This window comes from Aquarana catesbeiana, linkage group LG01 (assembly GCF_042186555.1).
Source record: "Aquarana catesbeiana isolate 2022-GZ linkage group LG01, ASM4218655v1, whole genome shotgun sequence".
NCBI lineage: Eukaryota > Metazoa > Chordata > Amphibia > Anura > Ranidae > Aquarana > Aquarana catesbeiana.
Window position 1 is genome coordinate 720,982,353 of NC_133324.1, and position 19,283 is coordinate 721,001,635.

General features: G+C 40.5%; 1 protein-coding gene across 2 annotated transcripts in view; it reads right to left on the reverse strand.

Moving 5' to 3' along the window:
* TBC1D9 (TBC1 domain family member 9) overlaps positions 1-19,283 on the reverse strand; it is a 119,514-nt gene that overhangs the window by 33,987 nt on the left and 66,244 nt on the right. The window contains exon 21 of one of the 2 annotated variants that reach the window (XM_073604153.1): positions 16,920-18,459. The exons of the other annotated variant lie outside the window; for it this stretch is intronic. Coding sequence (XP_073460254.1) covers positions 17,773-18,459 — 687 coding nt within the window. The 3' untranslated portion in view covers positions 16,920-17,772. Of the gene's footprint in view, positions 1-16,919; positions 18,460-19,283 lie in introns of those variants that run through there. 2 annotated transcript variants of the gene reach the window in all.

Here is a 19,283-nt window from a genome sequence, read left to right on the forward strand (position 1 = left end):
GGAGTAATAAAGCAATTAAATGTGAACAATCCATGAATCTATTGGTAGCAAGTGAAAAATGGGTTTCTGGGGTTTGATACTCTTTCAGAGCTATGGTTATTATACAGGTTAATGGAAATTGATTTGGAGATTACATTTTCACAGTTCTCTAAGCTACAACCACTGGCTGAGTGTCAAAAATGTGTTTTGTAGCTTACTTATCAGTATTCATGGATCCTTATAATTTTTTTAACACGGATTAATGGTCAATGCTCCAACTACTGTGACATTAAGTAACCACTTCCCGACCAGCTGCTGCAGATATACGGTGGGGACGGAAAGTATTCAGACCCCCTTAAATTTTTCACTCTTTGTTATATTGCAGCCATTTGCTAAAATAATTTAAGTTCATTTTTTTTTTGCTCATTAATGTACACACAGCACCCCATATTGACAGAAAAACAGAATTGTTGACATTTTTGCAGATTTATTTAAAAAGAAAAACTGAAATATCACATGGTCCTAAGTATTCAGACCCTTTGCTCTGACACTCATATATTTAACTTAGGTGCTGTCTATTTCTTCTGATCATCCTTGAGATGGTTCTACACCTTCATTTGAGTTCAGCTGTGTTTGATTATACTGATTGGACTTGATTAGGAAAACCACACACCTGTCTATATAAGACCTTACAGCTCACAGTGCATGTCAGAGCAAATGAGAATCATGAGGTCAAAGGAACTGCCTGAAGAGTTCAGAGACAGAATTGTGGCAAGGCACAGATCTGGCCAAGGTTACAAAAAAATTCTGCTGCACTTAAGGTTCCTAAGAGCACAGTGGCCTCCATAATCCTTAAATGGAAGACGTTTGGGACAACCAGAACCCTTCCTAGAGCTGGCTGTCCAGCCAAACTGAGCTCTTGGGGGAGAAGAGCCTTGGTGAGAGAGGTAAAGAAGAACCCAAAGATCACTGTGGCTGAGCTCCAGAGATGCAGTTGAAAGATGGGAGAAAGTTGTAGAAAGTCAACCATCACTGCAGCCCTCCACCAGTCGGGGCTTTATGGCAGAGTGGCCCGATGGAAGCCTCTCCTCAGTGCAAGACACATGAAAGCCTGCATGGCGTTTGCTAAAAACACCTGAAGGACTCCAAGATGGTGAGAAATAAGATTCCCTGTATTAGATCAAAAGGGTGCTTTTACTAAATACTGAGCAAAGGGTCTGAATACTTAGGACCATGTGATATTTCAGTTTTTTGGGTTTTTTTTATAAATCTGCAAAAATGTCAACAATTCTGTGTTTTTCTGTCAATATGGGGTGCGGTGTGTACATTAATGAGGAAAAAAATGAACTTAAATGATTTTAGCAAATGGCTGCAATATAACAAAGAGTGAAAAATTTAGGGGGGTCTGAATACTTTCCGTCCCCACTGTATCTGCTTCAAGGTGGCTCCATTGCGCAAATTGCCATACCGGTATGGCGCCCGTGCCATCCCCACGGCCATCAGATTCGCTTCAGAACCGATCAGTCTACAGGCCCAGGCCAATGATTTCTGGCCTGGATCTGCTGATCGGTTCTGGCGAATGACAGACTGTCTTCTGCCTGTGTAATGTACACACAGGCAGAGGAAGTGATATCATCTCCCCTCATGGATTTCAATTCCAGCGTGAGAGGAGAGGACATCTTCTGTGAGTACACCAACACTACACTGACACCAGTATGCGTAGGCATACTTATAACCGATTGATCACCCCCTGATCGCTCCACCAGTTAACCCTTTCAGTCCTGTCACAGTGTTTACCAAGTGCAGTTTTCCGATTTTTCATTGACCACTGCATTGGTGTCACTTTTGACACTAAACTGCGTTAGGGCAGTTAGTGGTAGGCCCAGGTAGGTTTAGGGTACCCCCCATATATTCCCTAATTAAGGCTTACCCCCGATCACCCCCCAGTTAACCCTTTCACACCCTGTCACAGTGTCACTAGTATAGTATACAGATCTTTTTTCTGATCACTATATTTAGTGTCACAGGTGACACTAGTTATCTAGTTAGAGTCACCGTCAGTCTTGTATAGCATCAGGGTACCCACCATATATTTCCCAATAAAGTTTTAACCCCCTGATCGCACCCAATTAACCCTTTCACTCCCTGTCACAGTGTCACTAGTATAGTGTACAGATCTATTTTCTGATCACCGTATTAGTGTCACAGGTGACATCAGTTTAGGTGTTATCATCAGTTAGTGGTAGTGTCAATCCCAGACAGCGTCAAATTTTAACCCTTTGATTGCCAGTAGCACTAACACACACACACCACATACACCCCCCCTTGCTAGAATAGTGTTTGAACGGATCAATATCTTTGATCTGATCAAAACTATACTAGCATCCCCTGTAGTATAGCGTTCCCAAAAACATGGCATTAGCAGAATCATCCCAGACACCTGCCAGCACCTCCGTTTAGCACCTCCACCCCGCCCCGCCCAGCCCACCCAAAGTGCAGTATCAATAGATAACTGTCACTTTACAAAACACAGCACACAAAACTGCAGCATTAGCAGAGTCACGCCTGATCCCTGCTAATGCTAACAGTTAATTTTTTTTGTAGCAAATCAAGCAGTCTCCGACAACCAGATGCTTTTTTACCTGTCACACTAGCTGTACCTGTAGTACAGTAAATTACTTTACTGTAAATTAATTTACTGTACTACAGGTACTAGCTGTACCTGTAGTACAGTAAATTACCTGTAAATTTAGTGGCCAAAATGTCAAACGAAAGGTACGCTGTGAAGAGGCCTACATGATACTGAGCATGACAGATGAGAGTGCAGGGGTGTCAGAATCACAATCTGATTCAGGCTCACTATACGAACCTGTAGAGAGTCAGGTGTACCTGACCCCGTTCTTCTGTTGCTGAGGTGCCAAACCGCAGGGTTCTCAAAAGCAGCAGGGAGCCAGTACTAGTGCCGCTCAACCTTATGGTGAACTGGCAAGCTCCAGCAACCTAGTAAATCCTGGTCATAGACAAACCAGCACTGCTGTAAACACTTGGTGACATGGCAAGTCCCATAAGTGCAGTTCAAGCTGGTACAGTGGCTAGCACAAGTAGTGCCCCGCAGCCACCAAGAATTCATAGACAGGCCTATAGAGCCCATAGTGCCCTTCCTGATGTGTTTGCAGATCCTGATTGGCAGCCCACCACTTCTGCAGCACCTGTACTTCCCCCATTCACTGGCCTACCTGGAATTCAGGTGGAAACTGCGGATTTTACTTCCCTTGATTTGTACGAGGTGTTTTTAACCACTTGCTGCCCGCCCGCCGGACGGTGCAGCTGTTGTACTGGGCCGCCGTCATATGACGGCACAGCCTTCCAGGCAGCCGCATCGCTCGGGTCCCGATGCGCGTGCCCGGCGGCCGCGATGTCCGCCGGGCACCCGCGATTGCCCGGTAACCGAGCAGGACCGTGGATCTGTGTGTGTAAACACACAGATCCACGTCCTGTCAGATGGGAGGAGACCGATGGTGTGTTCCTTGTACATAGGAACACCGATCGGTCTCCTCTCCTTGTGAATCCCCTCCCCCACAGTTAGAATCACTCCCTAGCAACACATTAACCCCTACAGCGCCCCCTCCTGGTTAACCCCTTCTTTGCCAGTTACATTTATACAGTAATCAATGCATTTTTATAGCACGGATCGCTGTATAAATGTGAATGGTCCCAAAAATGTGTCAAAATTGAATGATACATTATCGCAGTCACGATAAAAATCGCAGATCGCTGCCATTACTAGTAAAAAATAATAATAAAAATGCTATAAATCTATCCCCTTATTTTGTAAACGCTATAACTTTTGCGCAAACCAATAAATATACGCTTATTGCGATATTTTTTACCAAAAGAAGAATATAAAGAAGAATACGTATCGGCCTGAACTGAGGAAAAAATTTGTTTAAAAAAAAAAAAAAAATTTGGATACTTATAGCAAAAAGTAAAAAATATTGTGTTTTTTTCAAACTTGTCAATCTTGTTTTGTTTATAGCACAAGAAATAAAAAACGCAGGGGTGATCAAATACCACCAAAAGAAAGCTCTATTAGTGGGGAAAAAGCTGAAAATTTGCTTGGGCAGGAAGGGGGTGAAAATGCCCTGTATGGAAGTAGTTAATGAAAGATCTGTATAGATCTATTTATATGCTGGTCACTTCAGCACCGCAAATCCAAATTTGACCATTGCCAGAGAACTTGGCTGGAAACCTATAACGGTTCCTGAATTTAAAACCTTTCTGGGCCTATCCCTCCTCATGAGCATTACTAAAAATAGTGAGTTGCAGTCATATTGGTCCACTGACCCAATTCACCATATGGTTATGTCCTCTGCTTCCATGTAATGAAGAAGGAAAATCTGGACAGCCGCACTCTGATACAAATGCCTTTATCGTATAAAATAACAAAAATTCATAGAACAGCAGGGTACAGGATGAAATAGCTAATGCGTTTCACACATATCACAAGATATACATGTGTAATAATAAACACCAAAATGCAAAATAGATCAAAATGATCTATTTTGATTCAGTTGTTTATATTTTATATTTTGATGTTCTGATATTTGACCTATGGAATACGGTCTTAGGCTCAATTCACATCTATGCATGTTGCTTTGGAGCGTTTTTGCAGTGCTTTTTGCGGTGCTTGACGCGTTTTTGAACATGCGTTTTTGCGTCTTTTTTTACAATTTTTTTTTATACTGTATACAGTGTAAAAAAAAAAAGAAAGAAAAAAACCGCAAAACGCGTTAAAAACGTGGTACTTGCGTTTTGGATGTGGGTCCATTGAATTCTATTACATGCAAAATGCTGCATTTTGCATGAAAAAATTGATGTGAACATGTTCCATAGGAACCCATGTTAAAAAATTCCCATGCATTTCTGAAAAATGCATCAAAAAAGGAATTAGTGTGAATAGAGCCTTAAGGGACGACATTACCTACCGCATAGTGCATTTGCATTATTTGATCATTATAGTAACTACTATTTTTTGATATAGACAACACAGTGGATAATATCTTTATGATATGATGACTATCGAGGCCACTACTGATTTGAGATATCTATTCTAATGGATGGTATATACTTTATGAATTTATTGTTGAATGTATTTTTTATTCATCATTCATTTATGGTTTGCTGGTTCTATAGTTTTTCTATGCATATGCGATTTTTGTTTTTGACCTCTAAGTTGTTGTCGATGCGCGTAGCTTGTGAATGACTGATTTATGGATGAGCGCACCCATATACATTTATTAATCAATTGGCCAATTCAGCCGATCAAATTTGGCATATAACATTGATCAGGCATGAACTCATATGAACTGAATAGCATTTTTGGTTTGTGTCCGTCCCACACCATGCGATTTGCTTTACCTATCTTTCCTTATCTGATTTTCTCTTATTCATCTTTCTTTACCCATCTTCTTTTTTTCTTACCGATTTCCTTTTTCTCTTGATTAAGATTTGGACCATTGTGACAGTCATGATTTTCTCGTGGTTATTGTGATAATGGTAGAAAAGTATGGAATTTATGAAAATGATTATGATATTTTGATGGTTATTATTTTTGCTTTCTCCCATTGACAATCCCATCTATTTTATGTATTATCAATACATGTATATATCATCATTTCATCATTTTTTTTTATGTATACATATACAAGTGAGGTTTCTGTGTTTTTCCTTTGCCCATCCAGGTCACCTAGTCTCAATTAATGAATTATGTACAGTATATATTTTCTAACTACCAGGTATATTAGGTTATTTTATATTAGACTCTACAAAACTTTTTGGCGATCAATGAATGGGCATTAGTGCACACAGTTTTTGTGCATGTTTTATACACCTTTCAGTCTTGAAATGTATGCTTTTATACATACTTATTTTTTCATGTTCATATTTATATATTTTTTTGTTAGCATTTTGGTGTTTATTATTACACATGTATATCTTCCTTCCACATATAAATGCACTATATACTATTGATATCTCTAAAAATATGTTTTAAATTCTCTGCTTTCGTGACCAGCAATCGATACAAGCAAATCTTGCACTTCAATGACAATGAACTCTGATGCCCTCGGGGTGACTCTTATTCCGAAAGGGGTACCATTTATACGTGGACAATTTTTATACAAGCGAGCCAATTTTTAGACACCTCTTTCAATTAGGAATTGACACATGTGGCACTGTGCAATCTAATCGCAGTCTTCCATTCATGCAGACACGGCAGTCCAAATTACTACGGCGACTGGTTTTGAAAAGCTCCTCTGTGTCCATGAAGACAACCTTAAAATGGCAGGGGTGGACTTCAACGACCAGATGATGGCACCATACTTAATTGCCCATAAAGCCAGACGCTGGTACAAAAATGTGTCTGTATACCTATTCCAATTAGCTCTGTTCAATGCTTATGTACTATACAAAGTGTATGGACAAACTGGATGGACAAACTGGATGGACAAACTGGATCCTTCCTAAAATTCCAGGAAGAGATCATCACAGCCTGTTTCCAGAAGGTGCTGTGGCCCAATCCAAATGCAGTGAGCCAGCTGCATGAGAGGCATTTTCCAGATGTCCTCCCTGGTACCCCTGCCAAAAGATCACCCCAAAGAAGATCATGTCTGTAGAAAACGTGGACATAGGCGTGACACATGCTATTATTGTCCCTACTGTCCAGACCAACCTGGTCTCTGCATCAGGGACTGTTTCCATCGCTACCATATACTAGTGGATTATTAGTATAGGGTACAGCATGGCACAGTCCTTGGGCACACTTTCAAAAGGGTCTCGAAAGATGAGATGGCCATCACATTTTGAGAGACCCGAAACTGGAACCTTTACAGTTACAAATGTAACTGTTTTATTGTTATGCCCCGTACACACGGTCGGATTTTCTGATGGAAAATGTGTGATAGGACCTTGTTGTCGGAAATTCCAACCGTGTGTAGGCTCCATCACACATTTTCCATCGGATTTTCCGACACACAAAGTTTGAGAGCAGGCTATAAAATTTTCCGACAACAAAATCCGTTGTCGGAATTTCCGATCATGTGTACACAAATCCAACGCACAAAGTGCTACGCATGCTCAGAATAAATAAAGAGATGAAAGCTATTGGCTACTGCCCCGTTTATAGTCCCGACATACGTGTTTTACATCACCGCGTTAAGAATGATCGGATTTTCCGACAACTTTGTGTGACCGTGTGTATGCAAGACAAGTTTGAGCCAACGTCCGTCGGAAAAAATCCTAGGATTTTGTTGTCGGAATGTCCGATCAATGTCCGACCGTGTGTACAGGGCATTACTGTGTTTTATCATGTTTGCTTTACAGGTATGGTGTGCTACTGTTATACTGTACTGTTAGTGTGTTTTATTGTTAACCATAGTTTGCTCTGCAGGTACGCCATTCAGCTGCAGCACGGATTTATTTATTTTGACAGCAACAGGTTTGCTCTCATGATACATAAATCCGTGACTCCAGTGCTGTAGAAGGTGATTTCACAACCACAGTTAAAAAAAAAAAAAAGAGCATATATGCTGAAGCATAGGGGCAGGGTTGGATCACCCCTATGCTTCGGCATATATGTTTATTTACTTTTTTGGCAGAGATTTCTTCATCCACATCGATCAATGTAAATGGAGGAATCTGTTGGACTGAAAAAAAAAAAAAACCACGAACGGTGCATGTATGCCCATCATTAGAAGTGGGTGGATGCAGAGCGATATTCTAACGGTCAGCATACAACTGATAAATCAATGTGAATGAAGGAATCTGTTAGGTTCTCTTTTTTCATTTAACCCACAGGCTGCATGAAAAAAAAAAAAAAAAAAAAAAAAGAACAATACAATATATGCCCAAGGACCAGCGACGTACTGGTACGTTGCTGGACTTTAAATGGTTATACCAGAATAATGCCCATCATCTCTGTATCATTTTTTTTCAGCCAGGGGTCGGCTTTCATGTAAAAGCAACCCTAGCAGCCAATTAGCCGCTAGACTTCTTTTACAAGCAGTGGGAGGTAACTTCCCCCGCCGTCTTCTCAGGCTCTCCTGTTCCACTGGGGAACCCGAGAATGAAGCCGGTGGTTCTGCCAGCTGACCATAGAGCTGATTGGAGACCAGAACAGCTACAATCATCTCTATGGCCTTAGAAACCAGAAGCTACGAGCATTTAATAACTTGGGTTTCACTGGATATAAACAGCGCCATTGGGAAATTGGGAAAGCATCTCATCACACCGATCTTGGTGTGGTCAGATGCTTTTAAGGGCTGAGGAGAATTCGAGTCTAATAGACCCCAAATTTTTCAAAAAAAAGGACTACCTGTCACTACATATTGCTATCATAGGGGATATTTACATTCCCTGTGAGAACAATACAAATGATAAAAAACAAAAAAAAATTAAAGGGATAGTGTAAAAATAAAAAAAGCAAAATTAATAATGAAAAAAAAAAAAAAAAAAAAAAAAAAAAAAAAAAAAAGCACCCCTGTCCCCTAATGCACAGGCAAACACATGCATCGGTCTTGTGTCATATGTAAGCAGCAATTGCACCATGCATGTGAGGCATCATCACGAATGTCAGATCAAGGGCAATAATTCTAGCAGTAGACCTCCTCTGTAAATCTAGTGGTAACCTGTAAAGCAGGGGTCTCAAACTGGTGGCCCTCCAGCTGTCACGAAACTACAAGTCTGATGAGGCATTGCAAGGCTGACAGTTACAAGCGTGACCCCCCTAAAGGCAGAGGCATGATGTGACTTGTAGTTTCACAACAGCTGGAGGGCCATCAATTTGCGACCCCTGCTGTAAAGGCTTTTAAAAATGTATATAGCACGGATGTGCATAATTTTAAAAGCATGTCATGTTGGCAAGGCGTTCTCTGTCCCGCGCTGCGGGTCGGGGGGGTGTCAGTCACCCGCCGTGGGTGGGGGAAGGGGGGTGTTGTCAGCCGCCACTTTTGGACAGAAGGCTAGGCATGGATCTGATTTTGCTTTCTCAGGTTCATTTGGTGTTTCCCTGCCTATTGTGCTATGCTATCCACATCTCCCCCTGACATTTTCTCTGCTCGATATATGTATCTTGTATAGGAGTGTCTCTTTTCACCCTGCTCTGCCTTGTTTTTATCTGTCTTCTTTTTCCCACTATCACTTGGTCCTCTTTCCAGTAGGACTGCAATTAGAAAAAAAGTATTCAATCATTTTATAGCAGCCACTGCTGGAACATGACTGCTTATTTAAATATCTGTGCCTACCTTTATTTAGTTCAGACTCTTGATTTTGTGTTTGCAAGTTCTATATATACTCTGATATGTGAGGCTGAGCTATATACCCCTGATCTGTGAGGCTGAGCTGTATACCCCTGATCTGTGAGGCTGAGCTGTATACCCCTGATCTGTGAGACTAAGCTGTATACCCCTGATCTGTGAGACTAAGCTGTATACTCTGTCCTGTGATTCTGGGGCTGTATACGCCTGACATTATGGGTGGAAGCAAGTTTTTATAAACAAAAGTGTAGAAAAAAAAAATATAAATTTTTTCGATTATCGCAAAAAATAAAAAATCCCAGAGGTGATTACATACCACAAAAATAAAGCTCTATTTGTGGGGGGAAAAAAAAGGATGCAAATTTTGTTTGGGTACAGCATTGCATGACCGCGCAATTAGCAGTTTAAGCAGTGCAGGGCCAAATTGTAAAAAGTGCTCTGGTCATTAAGGAGGTAAAATCTTTCCGGGCTGAATGGTTAATGTTCACTGTTCCAGTCTCAAAATTTATTAGGACAAGAGCAAGTCTGCAGGTACCATTATTTAAAACAAGAAGATCCTTTGTAATAATTATGCGACAACCATAAAAAATTAATGGATGAGACCCCAAGCTATCTATATACTGTAGGCCCAATACCATTTTAATATGCAACAGCAAGCAATACCCATTGTCCACAAAAGTGTTTTTTTTTTTTTGACGGTTTGTCTTTTTTAGAAATAAACTACAGCCCAAGCACAACATGCTGCAAAGGAGGACCCTTGCTCTCTGCTTGTAGAGATTTAAACACCCTTGCCGTGTCAGAGCTAGAGCTCTCCAATCAGCTGGGAACATGAACTTTACCGATTACAAAGCTTCAGCTTCAGTATTTTTGGATTTACACAAAGTAAAATACCAGGCTAAACCTAACTAGTCTTAAAAATGCGCCCAACATTTATGCTGAATAACCTATGTAAAAAAAAAAAAAAAAAAAAGAAGGATTTAGATTGTTCCCTTTTCAGCCTGCTCTGATCCGGTCATGTGATCCGACTCCCCTGTATCAGTCAGTGGCAGCTTCAGGGGAGAGGAAGAGCGCCAACAACAGATGGGCTATAGGAGCCTATGGAAGGCTTTACCACTCCAGACATTCCCAGCTGCTCTCAAGCATTTTTTTCTCCTCTCCCCTGCAGCTGCTGCTGGCTGACACAGGGAATTCATGTAAATGGACTGGAGCGGGCTGAAAATAGGCAAGTATACATCTTTCTTACAGAGGTTAGGCAGCATAAGTGTTTGGAGGGACAAGGAGCATTTTTAAGACTAGTTTGGTTTAGTCCAGAATTGTACCTTAAAGTTCAAGGCTGTGATCCTTATCCTTGCTGCACCATCTAGTATGCACGGATCTAAAACAAGTGAGAGAAGGGTCATAGCCCTGAAGCATGTTGCTAACAAGTTAGCAGTGGTGGTTCTCACAAAGTTTACCATGACAGGGTCCCAAGAGTCTCAAGAATAAGTCCAATAAATATTTTATTTGCGGATATGAACCCGGTTTATTTCTCATAAATGGCAGAACGCAACAGCAGCATCATTTCATCATTACAACTTTGTAACATTTAAGGGGTTCGATTTATATACAACATCAGTATGAGAAATAATAAGTAGCTTAAAAAAATAAGATTTTACAAATAAAAAAAATTATATACACAAATAAAATGCACTGATGGGTAGAACAACAGTAGATCACAAACTGGCAACTCATGTCCATCTCCATTAGCACATCTAATGACCTTGACTGACCACCACGAACAAGTTTATTTTATTAGAGGGAAGCAAAGCAATAAGGTGCAAACTGCTGTAACCTATAGAAATCAAATCAGTTTACTGTAATCTGATCCGAATTAAAATGTATTTAGTTACTTTGGGTAACAGCACTTTATGTTTTGCCCTAAACCCCACTTGTGTGGCCCTCTTCCTACAGAAGTTCAGTGTAGATCAGTTGAGTAAGGTACTGACAATGCAGCACTGTTGTGTTGATGCCAAAGCTTACCACTGTATATCAGCACCAAAGTTGTTATTGTTTGATGAATGCATAGATTTGGCTTGGAGCATTAAAAAAAATAAAAAATAATTCAGGTTGATAAAATTATTGGAGATAGTATAAACTTTGCTTGAGGTTTAAGGACCAACTCTAACCAAACCTTTTTCCTGTTTTATTTTGGCTAATCAGAGCTGGGCCAAGGCAGAGGCACCTGCCTTGGGTGCCATGCTGCAGAGGAACATCTGGGGCAGAAGCCTCTGCATTGCCCACCCATATCCCGTGCAGGACTGTGCTGTCAAACTCACAGCTTGATCCTGCAGATTACACTGGGAATTCGCTGCTCTCCCTGTGTAACTAGCAACGCTCTGCTGTCAGGGTTACAGCTCCTGGCTCTGTATCAGGAGCTTTGTGTGCTCCTGAGAAACAAAGCACAGCACCAGACAGTCACAGAGCTCTGATGATTACACGGGGAGAGCCACATTTACTGGGTCATTGTGTAATCTGCAGAAATTAGCAATTCATTTGACAGATTTGCATACCTCCCAACTTTTTTGAGATGGGAACAAGGGGCACCTATTAGCAAAACTATGTAGGCACAGGACACACCCCCTGATAGCCCTCTTAACTGCTTCCAGACCGCCATGCCAATTGGACACAGCGGGAGCCAATCAGTGGGTCCAGCGCCCGCCTCGACCTGCCGATCGTTCTGTGAAGAGACGGATCAGAGGTGTGCCTATGTAAACAAGGCAAACCACTGATTTTTCAGGGAGTAAAGGAGAGATTTGAGTTTAAGCTGGAACACGATCTCTTGTCCTCTAGTCTGTCCATACCCCCCAGTTAGAAAGCACCTCCCAGGCACACACGTAACCATTTGATTGCCCCTTGGTGTTAACTGCTTCCCTGCCAGTGTCATTTATACAGTGATCAGTGAATTTTTTCTAGCACCGATCACTGCATTGGTGGTCTAAAAAAAAGTGTCAATTTGACCACTGCAATGTTGCAGTTCTGCTAAAAATCGCTAATCGTTGCCATTACTATTAAAAACAATAAAAAAAGAAATAAAAAGTCCCTAAATCTAACTCAGTTTTTGGACGCTATAACTTTTGCGCAAACCAATTATTGGGATTTTTTTTACCAAAAATATGTAGCAGAATACATATTGGCCTAAATTAATGAAGAAATTTGATTTTTAAAATTTTTTTTATTGGGAATGTTTTATAGCAGAAAAGTAAAAAAAAAATTTTTATTCAAAACAGTCGGCCTTAAAAAACAAAAAAAACAAAAACAAAACAAAACACTGCAGAGGTGATCAAATACCACCAAAAGAAAGCTCTATTTGTGGGAAAAAAAGGACATCAATTTTATTTGGGTACAGCATCACACGACCATGCAATTGTCAATTAAAACAACGCAGTACCGTATCATAAAAAATGACCTGAGGAAGTGGGAAAAACCTTTCGGAGCTGAAGTGGTTAAAAGGAGAATTATACAAATATAAATATATAATTATTTGTATAATTATACAAATATTAAAAAAAAAATAAATAAAAATAAATATGGATTAGTTAAACCCACAAGTCATAGGTGTGTGTGCACAGCCTATTGCATTAGGGTGTGCACCCCAAAGCTCAAATACAGATGCCTTTGCTGCCTCAGCTGCACTGGATAGTGATTGAATGGAAGTACCCTGTGCTTAGCAGCTTCCTTTTAATTCACAAAATGAAGCATAGTAAACAGTGTACTATGCTTCAGTTATGAATGAACATAGTGACTGAGTGTGTTCACTGTTCATTTAGGAAAAGAAAAAAAAAGAAAAAAAAAAAAGGGGTCAGTAAATGAAATATTTACTAGCCCCTTCCCCCATTCTGAAACATCCCCGCAGCAGCTGGAGGAAAAGGAGAGAAGCCACACTTGGCACACCACCTGTGCACACATACAGCATCTCACAAAAGTGAGTACACCCCTCACATTTTTGTTTGAGAATTTTTTATATCACGTTTCATGCGACAACACTGAAGAAATGGTACTTTGCTACACTGTAAAGTAGTGAGTGTACAGCTTGTATAACAGTGTAAATTTGCTGTCCCCTCAAAATAACTCAACACACAGCCATTAATGTCTAAACCGCAGGCAACAAAAGTGAGTACACCCCTAAGTGAAAAGGTCCAAATTGGGCCCAAAGTGTCAATATTTTGTGCGGCCACCATTTTTTTCCAGCACTGCCTTATCCCTCTTGGGCATGAAGTTCACCAGAGCTTCACAGGTTGCCACTGGAGTCCTCTTCCACTCCTCCATGACGACATCACGGAGCTGGTGTATGTTAGAGACCTTGTGCTCCTCCACCTTCTGTTTGAGGATGCCCCACAGATGCTCAATAGGGTTTAGGTCTAGAGACATGCTTGGACAGTCCATCACCTTTAGCAAGGCAGTGGTCGTCCTGGAGGTGTGTTTGGGGTCGTTATGTTGGAATACTGTCCTGCGGCCCAGTCTCCGAAGGGAGGGGATCATGCTCTGCTTCACTATGTCACAGTACATGTTGGCATTCATGGTTCCTTCAATGAGCTGTAGCTCCCCAGTGCCGGGAGCACTCATGCATCACCAGACCATGACATTCCCACCACAATGCTTGACTGTAGGCAAGACGCACTTGTCTTTGTACTCCTCACCTGGTTGCCGCAACACACACTTGAACCCATCGGAACCAAATACGTTTATCTTGGTCTCATCAGACCACAGGACATGGTTCCAGTAATACATGTCCTTAGTCTGCTTGTCTTCAGCAAACTGCTTGCGGGCTTTGTGCATCATCTTTAGAAAAGGCTTCCTTCTGGGACGACAGCCATGCAGACCAATTTGATGCAGTGTGCGGCGTATGGTCTGAGCACTGACAGGCTGACCCCCCCCCCCCCCCCCGCCCCTTCAACCTCTGCAGCAATGCTGGCAGAACTCATACAGCTATTTCCCAAAGACAACCTCTGGATATGACGCTGAGCACGTACACTCAACTTCTTTTGTCAACCATGGTTCTGAGTGGAACCTGTCCTGTTAAACCCCTGTATGGTCTTGGCCACCATGCTGAAGCTCAGTTTTAGGGTCTTGGCAATCTTCTTATAGCCTAGGCCATCTTTATGTAGAGCAACAATTCTTTTTTTTTAGGATCCTAGAGAGTTCTTTGCCATTAAGTGCCATGTTGAACTTCCAGTGACCAGTAATAGAGTGAGAGCAATAACATCAAATTTAAACACACCTGCTCCCCAGTCACACCTGAGACCTTGCAAAACTAACAAGTCACATGAAACCAGGGAGGGAAAATGGCTAATTAGGCCCAACTTGGACATTTTCACTTAGGGGTGTACTCACTTTTGTTGCCAGCGGTTTAGACCTTAATGGCTGTGTGTTGAGTTGTTATTTTGAGGGGACAGCGAATTTACACTGTTATACAAGCTGTACACTCACTACTTTACATTGTAGCAAAGTGTCATTTAGTGTTTTTTTTACAACTACTATTCCTTTATACTGGCATTTGAAATTAAAAAATCCAGCAATTTAGAAATTGGATGAAAGGTTTAGCACTGTGAAACATTTTTCGATAAGTAGTGCATTTTATATATAGCTATATAGATCAGACCAAAATGAGGGACAAATGATGAGAAAAGAGGGACTTTGTTCCAAATCAGGGACAGTTGGGAGCTATGTATTGGGTCCTGCTCTGTCATTTGTAAAAGAAAGCTACTAGTGCAGCTTTTAAAGAATTTTTTTATATTAAAAAAAATGTAAAAACATTTTAGACAGTCGTTAACCCCTAGGGCCCAATCACACTATTTTGGTGCATTAGAGCACGCACATTAATGTGCATAGTGCTTTCAGTTGAATCGGGTACCATTGCAGTCCTTTCATTTGAATGGGGTACCAAATGCACAAAATATAAAAGGTATTTATACCATTTATGCAAGCCTGCCACAAGGCATGTTAAGGCACTGACGCATGTTGAACTGAAACACATGTCCATCAGCAAGGTGCTCTAGGGTGACAATGCATGTAATGTGCGTGGCACACAAAAACACAACATAGTAGTGTGAATTGGCCCTTAGTGAACCCTCAGTTTTTATGAACTCCTTCATTCCCCTATTCTTTTACAATGTTTTCTGATTTTCATTTTAGTCTAAATGTAAATTAGCATTCCTTCATGTTTGTAGCATACAATTAAAAAAATGCTTTGCACCAGGAAACAGGATTCTAGTGCCTTTAAAAAAAGGGGGGAAAAAAGCTGAATAAAATTTGTAGTTATCACTAGTCCTGTTATTGGTTCTAACCCTTCCCCACTGTAAGCATCAGGAAACAGGATTCTAAGCACCAGGAAACAGGATATTGGTTCTAACCCTTCCCCACTCTATCCAAAATGTCTTTTTAAAGTGTTGCCTGAGTTTGGCTTCAAACTAAGGTAATTACATTCCATTGCAATGCTTTGCAGTAACGCTTGTTAATGCAATAGACTTTGGAGGGGACAGGAATGGTATCTTTGGAAAGATGTTGAACTTAAAGCAGCATTAAACCCAAAGCCAAAGTGAAAATCTACGGAATATTGACAGACCTAGAAGGACAAGGAAGACCTGCCTATATAGAACAATGGGAAAAAGAACTGGATCTAAAATTAGAAGACCAACAGGTTGAGAAGATGATAGGAGTGGGATACAATCATGCCTGGGACATGAATACTATTGAAATGAACTATAAAAATTTTTGGCAAGATGGTACCTGACCCCAGAGAGAACCCATAAATATCAACCAGATGGATCACCATTGTGCTGGAGAAACTGCAAACAAAGGGCAACAATGGCACACATATGGTGGGAGTGCCCAAAAATAAAGGAATATTGGCAAGAAATAGTGAGCCATATAAAAGGAGATAACTGGTGAGAAAATAGAAAACATATAGACTTGCTTATTCCACGATTCCAAAACCACAAAGAAACCATATATGAAAACACTATCCCAAAACTTCTGAAAGCTGCAAAGGGTCCCGATACCAAAAAAATGGTTAAATAGCGAAAAACCAGGCATCAGAGAGTGATTTGAACAAAAAGATTACTACAGTAAAATGGAACGCCTATCGTAGTGATAAATGACAATTAGGGAAATACAATAGCATCTGGGGGGGGGGGGGGGGGGGGGGGGAGAATGGAAAAATTTCAAAACTTCGCATAAATATCTGGAGAAGATGATGGAAGGCGAAGGGCTCTGAGCCAGAAATAGAGGGGACCTAGAATGAAACAAACCAAATCAGGGGAGGGGGTGGGAGGGGTACGAAACGGAAATAGGAAGAATAGTGGTTTTGCGCATAAAGTAAATTAAATATTTAAACAACCCATAAAAGGTAACGGAGAAATGCCACAATGATGTGAAAACGAGAAGGGACAAAAATAACTGCAAAGTTGAAATTAGTGTCTCGGAAAATTTCGCTGAGGTGAAAAAAAAAAAAAAAAACCCAAAGCCAAAAATGTAATATATTGCAGCTTACCAATTATTAGATGTGGTGGCTGTATTAGTTTTTCTTTTTTTTTTTATTTTTAGGCGCGCCCCCCCCCCCCCCCCCCCCCCCACCCCCCCTTTGTTTTCACCTGTGATCTGGCCACACTGTCTACACTCTGTATAAAGGAGCACCTTTGGACAGCAGCATTGTCAGTCTAGGAGTGGGAGTGTTAGATGAACTAGCAGTATGTACTGTACTGTACTGTAGATGTGCACGGCTATGGAGGAAAGATGTTGCCAGTTTCTGACTTATAAATAGACAGTAATAAAACCAAAATGTAAAGAAGTAATTCTGCTAACAAAGGAGCAAAATTTCAAAGTGCAGGTGCATAAGTACAGTAAACACTAGCTCAGGGTAGGATTGGTATTCATCTAATAAAGTGGCATTGCATTCCCACTGACTTCATATACAGCAGCACAGACGTCCAGTACACATTAGGACTTATTTACATGAAATTACATTATATTATCCTGGTACATATAATTAGGCTTATTTAATAAGGAAGTATAAAAAGCAATTGCAATGCGCTAACCCATTACGACCAATGAGGAATCATTTTTATGTGGCTTTAGCAAACAAAATTCCAATTGGTCATTCATTACAGGCTATTGCGCTTTGCACTTCTTTACTCAATTACCAACCTGATGTTCTGCTTCAACAAGAAGTTCTTTATATCTAGAGGACAAATAATACACTTTATATTGTACTGTGATAGATTAATATTATATTTATATGTTATTTAAAATCCCTCTTTTAAAATAGCTCCACCCATGCCTGTACTATAGTAGTAGGTCTTTAAAAATGTTGGTTTAAAATCTGTATTATACTAATAGGTCATATATTTAAGGTTAGGGGAGTTGTGCATTTTTTACCGAAAAGATTAAAAGCATTTTTTTTTTGTTTTCATCCAGTCAAATAAAAAAGTCAATTTTATGGTCAGCTCTATCCAGAAATAGTTGGAATGTCATAGTCACTTGGTAAAGTTTTCCCCATCATTCTGACATTTTTAGCATTGGTGATCCTTGCCATCACTGACACTGGCTTGTCAAAGTATCTCACCAGGGCTGGCTCTGTCAAGACAGAGGCAAGGAACTGCTCAAAGGTTATGGCCCAGTCTTGGTCTAGACTTGTGCTTGATGGCAAAGAAGCATGATGGTGACTGCGCACAAGAATGGTGTCATCACCAATGTCTTCACACTGCAGTTTGTCATCTTCATGGGATCCAGCACTCAGTACAGAGTAAGATGACATTGAGCTATCGTCTTTAGTGTCATCATCTGATATCAGCATAGATGAGCAGGCCCCATTGTCTCTTGGAGAGGAGTCTTCTAGCTTAACTTCCTCCATTTGATCTTCTGCATTGTCATTGGATACCTGGCTGTTGGAGAAAACTCCCCCCTGAATATATTGGCATATCTGCAGGGGTTTCTTCTCACCGATTTTGCCTGGAGTCTCCTTGGTGTTTTGATTGGGTGTCTCTTCTGGAACCTGGGCAGAGAAAAGCTTGCCCACCTCTCCAATCTCGAGCAACAAGCTGGTGACTGCAGCAGTGGCATGATACAGTTCTTGCTCACAAAGGTCTTCACTGAACATATTGTACATAGTTTTACACAGTTCAATAAACTGGCCCTAAGAGACAATAAAACTTCTTAAAAAGTATTCAATATGAAAAAAATAGCAAAACATGTTTAAAAAGGAGATCTCCAGGCTATATAAAAATCAGTTATGGATATTCAAAAAAAAAAAAAAAAAAAAAAAAAAGCTATGGTTTAACCATCTCCATTACATTTTGGACCTAGGGTTGGTTTCCATACTAGTCATTACCTTCAATGCCACTCATCCAGCAATGAACTGTCCCCCATTAATAACTAGTATCTTTTCCCTAACTGAGGGAACCTATTCTGTTACATGCAACCTTTAATCTACATTTACTGCTGAGTGAATCAAAGCAGCACAGCAAGGGCATACCACCTGATATTATAGAGGTTTTGGGATTAGTTATATTCCTATTGGAATTCTACTTTAAACTCTATATTTTCCCCACATTGGATAGAGTAAGGGGAGGTTATAACCAGTTTGCTTTTTTCTCAATTTTTGGAGATTTTCTTTCACTTCCTATCTCATAGGGAAAAGAGGAAGTAAGAGGAAATCATTGGTTGTCAGCAGAACTAATGTTCCCATTGGAAGATTTCCTATATATTCCTATTCTAATCTAAAATTTTGAATTTTTTCCACTTTCATTCTGAACAACAGGTCAGCAGGAAAAATAGAGAGGGTGAATCTCCCTAATGCAAAAAAAGCCTGATGGGTGTTTAAATCCCTCTCTACTCCATCTAAAAACCATAAAAAGTTTTGTCCTTTTATCAACGTATTTATTTCAGGTCAGAGTTTAAAAGTGGTTGTAAAACACATACTGGGTAAAGTGCAGTGGCTGGTCCTCTCTTTTACATGCA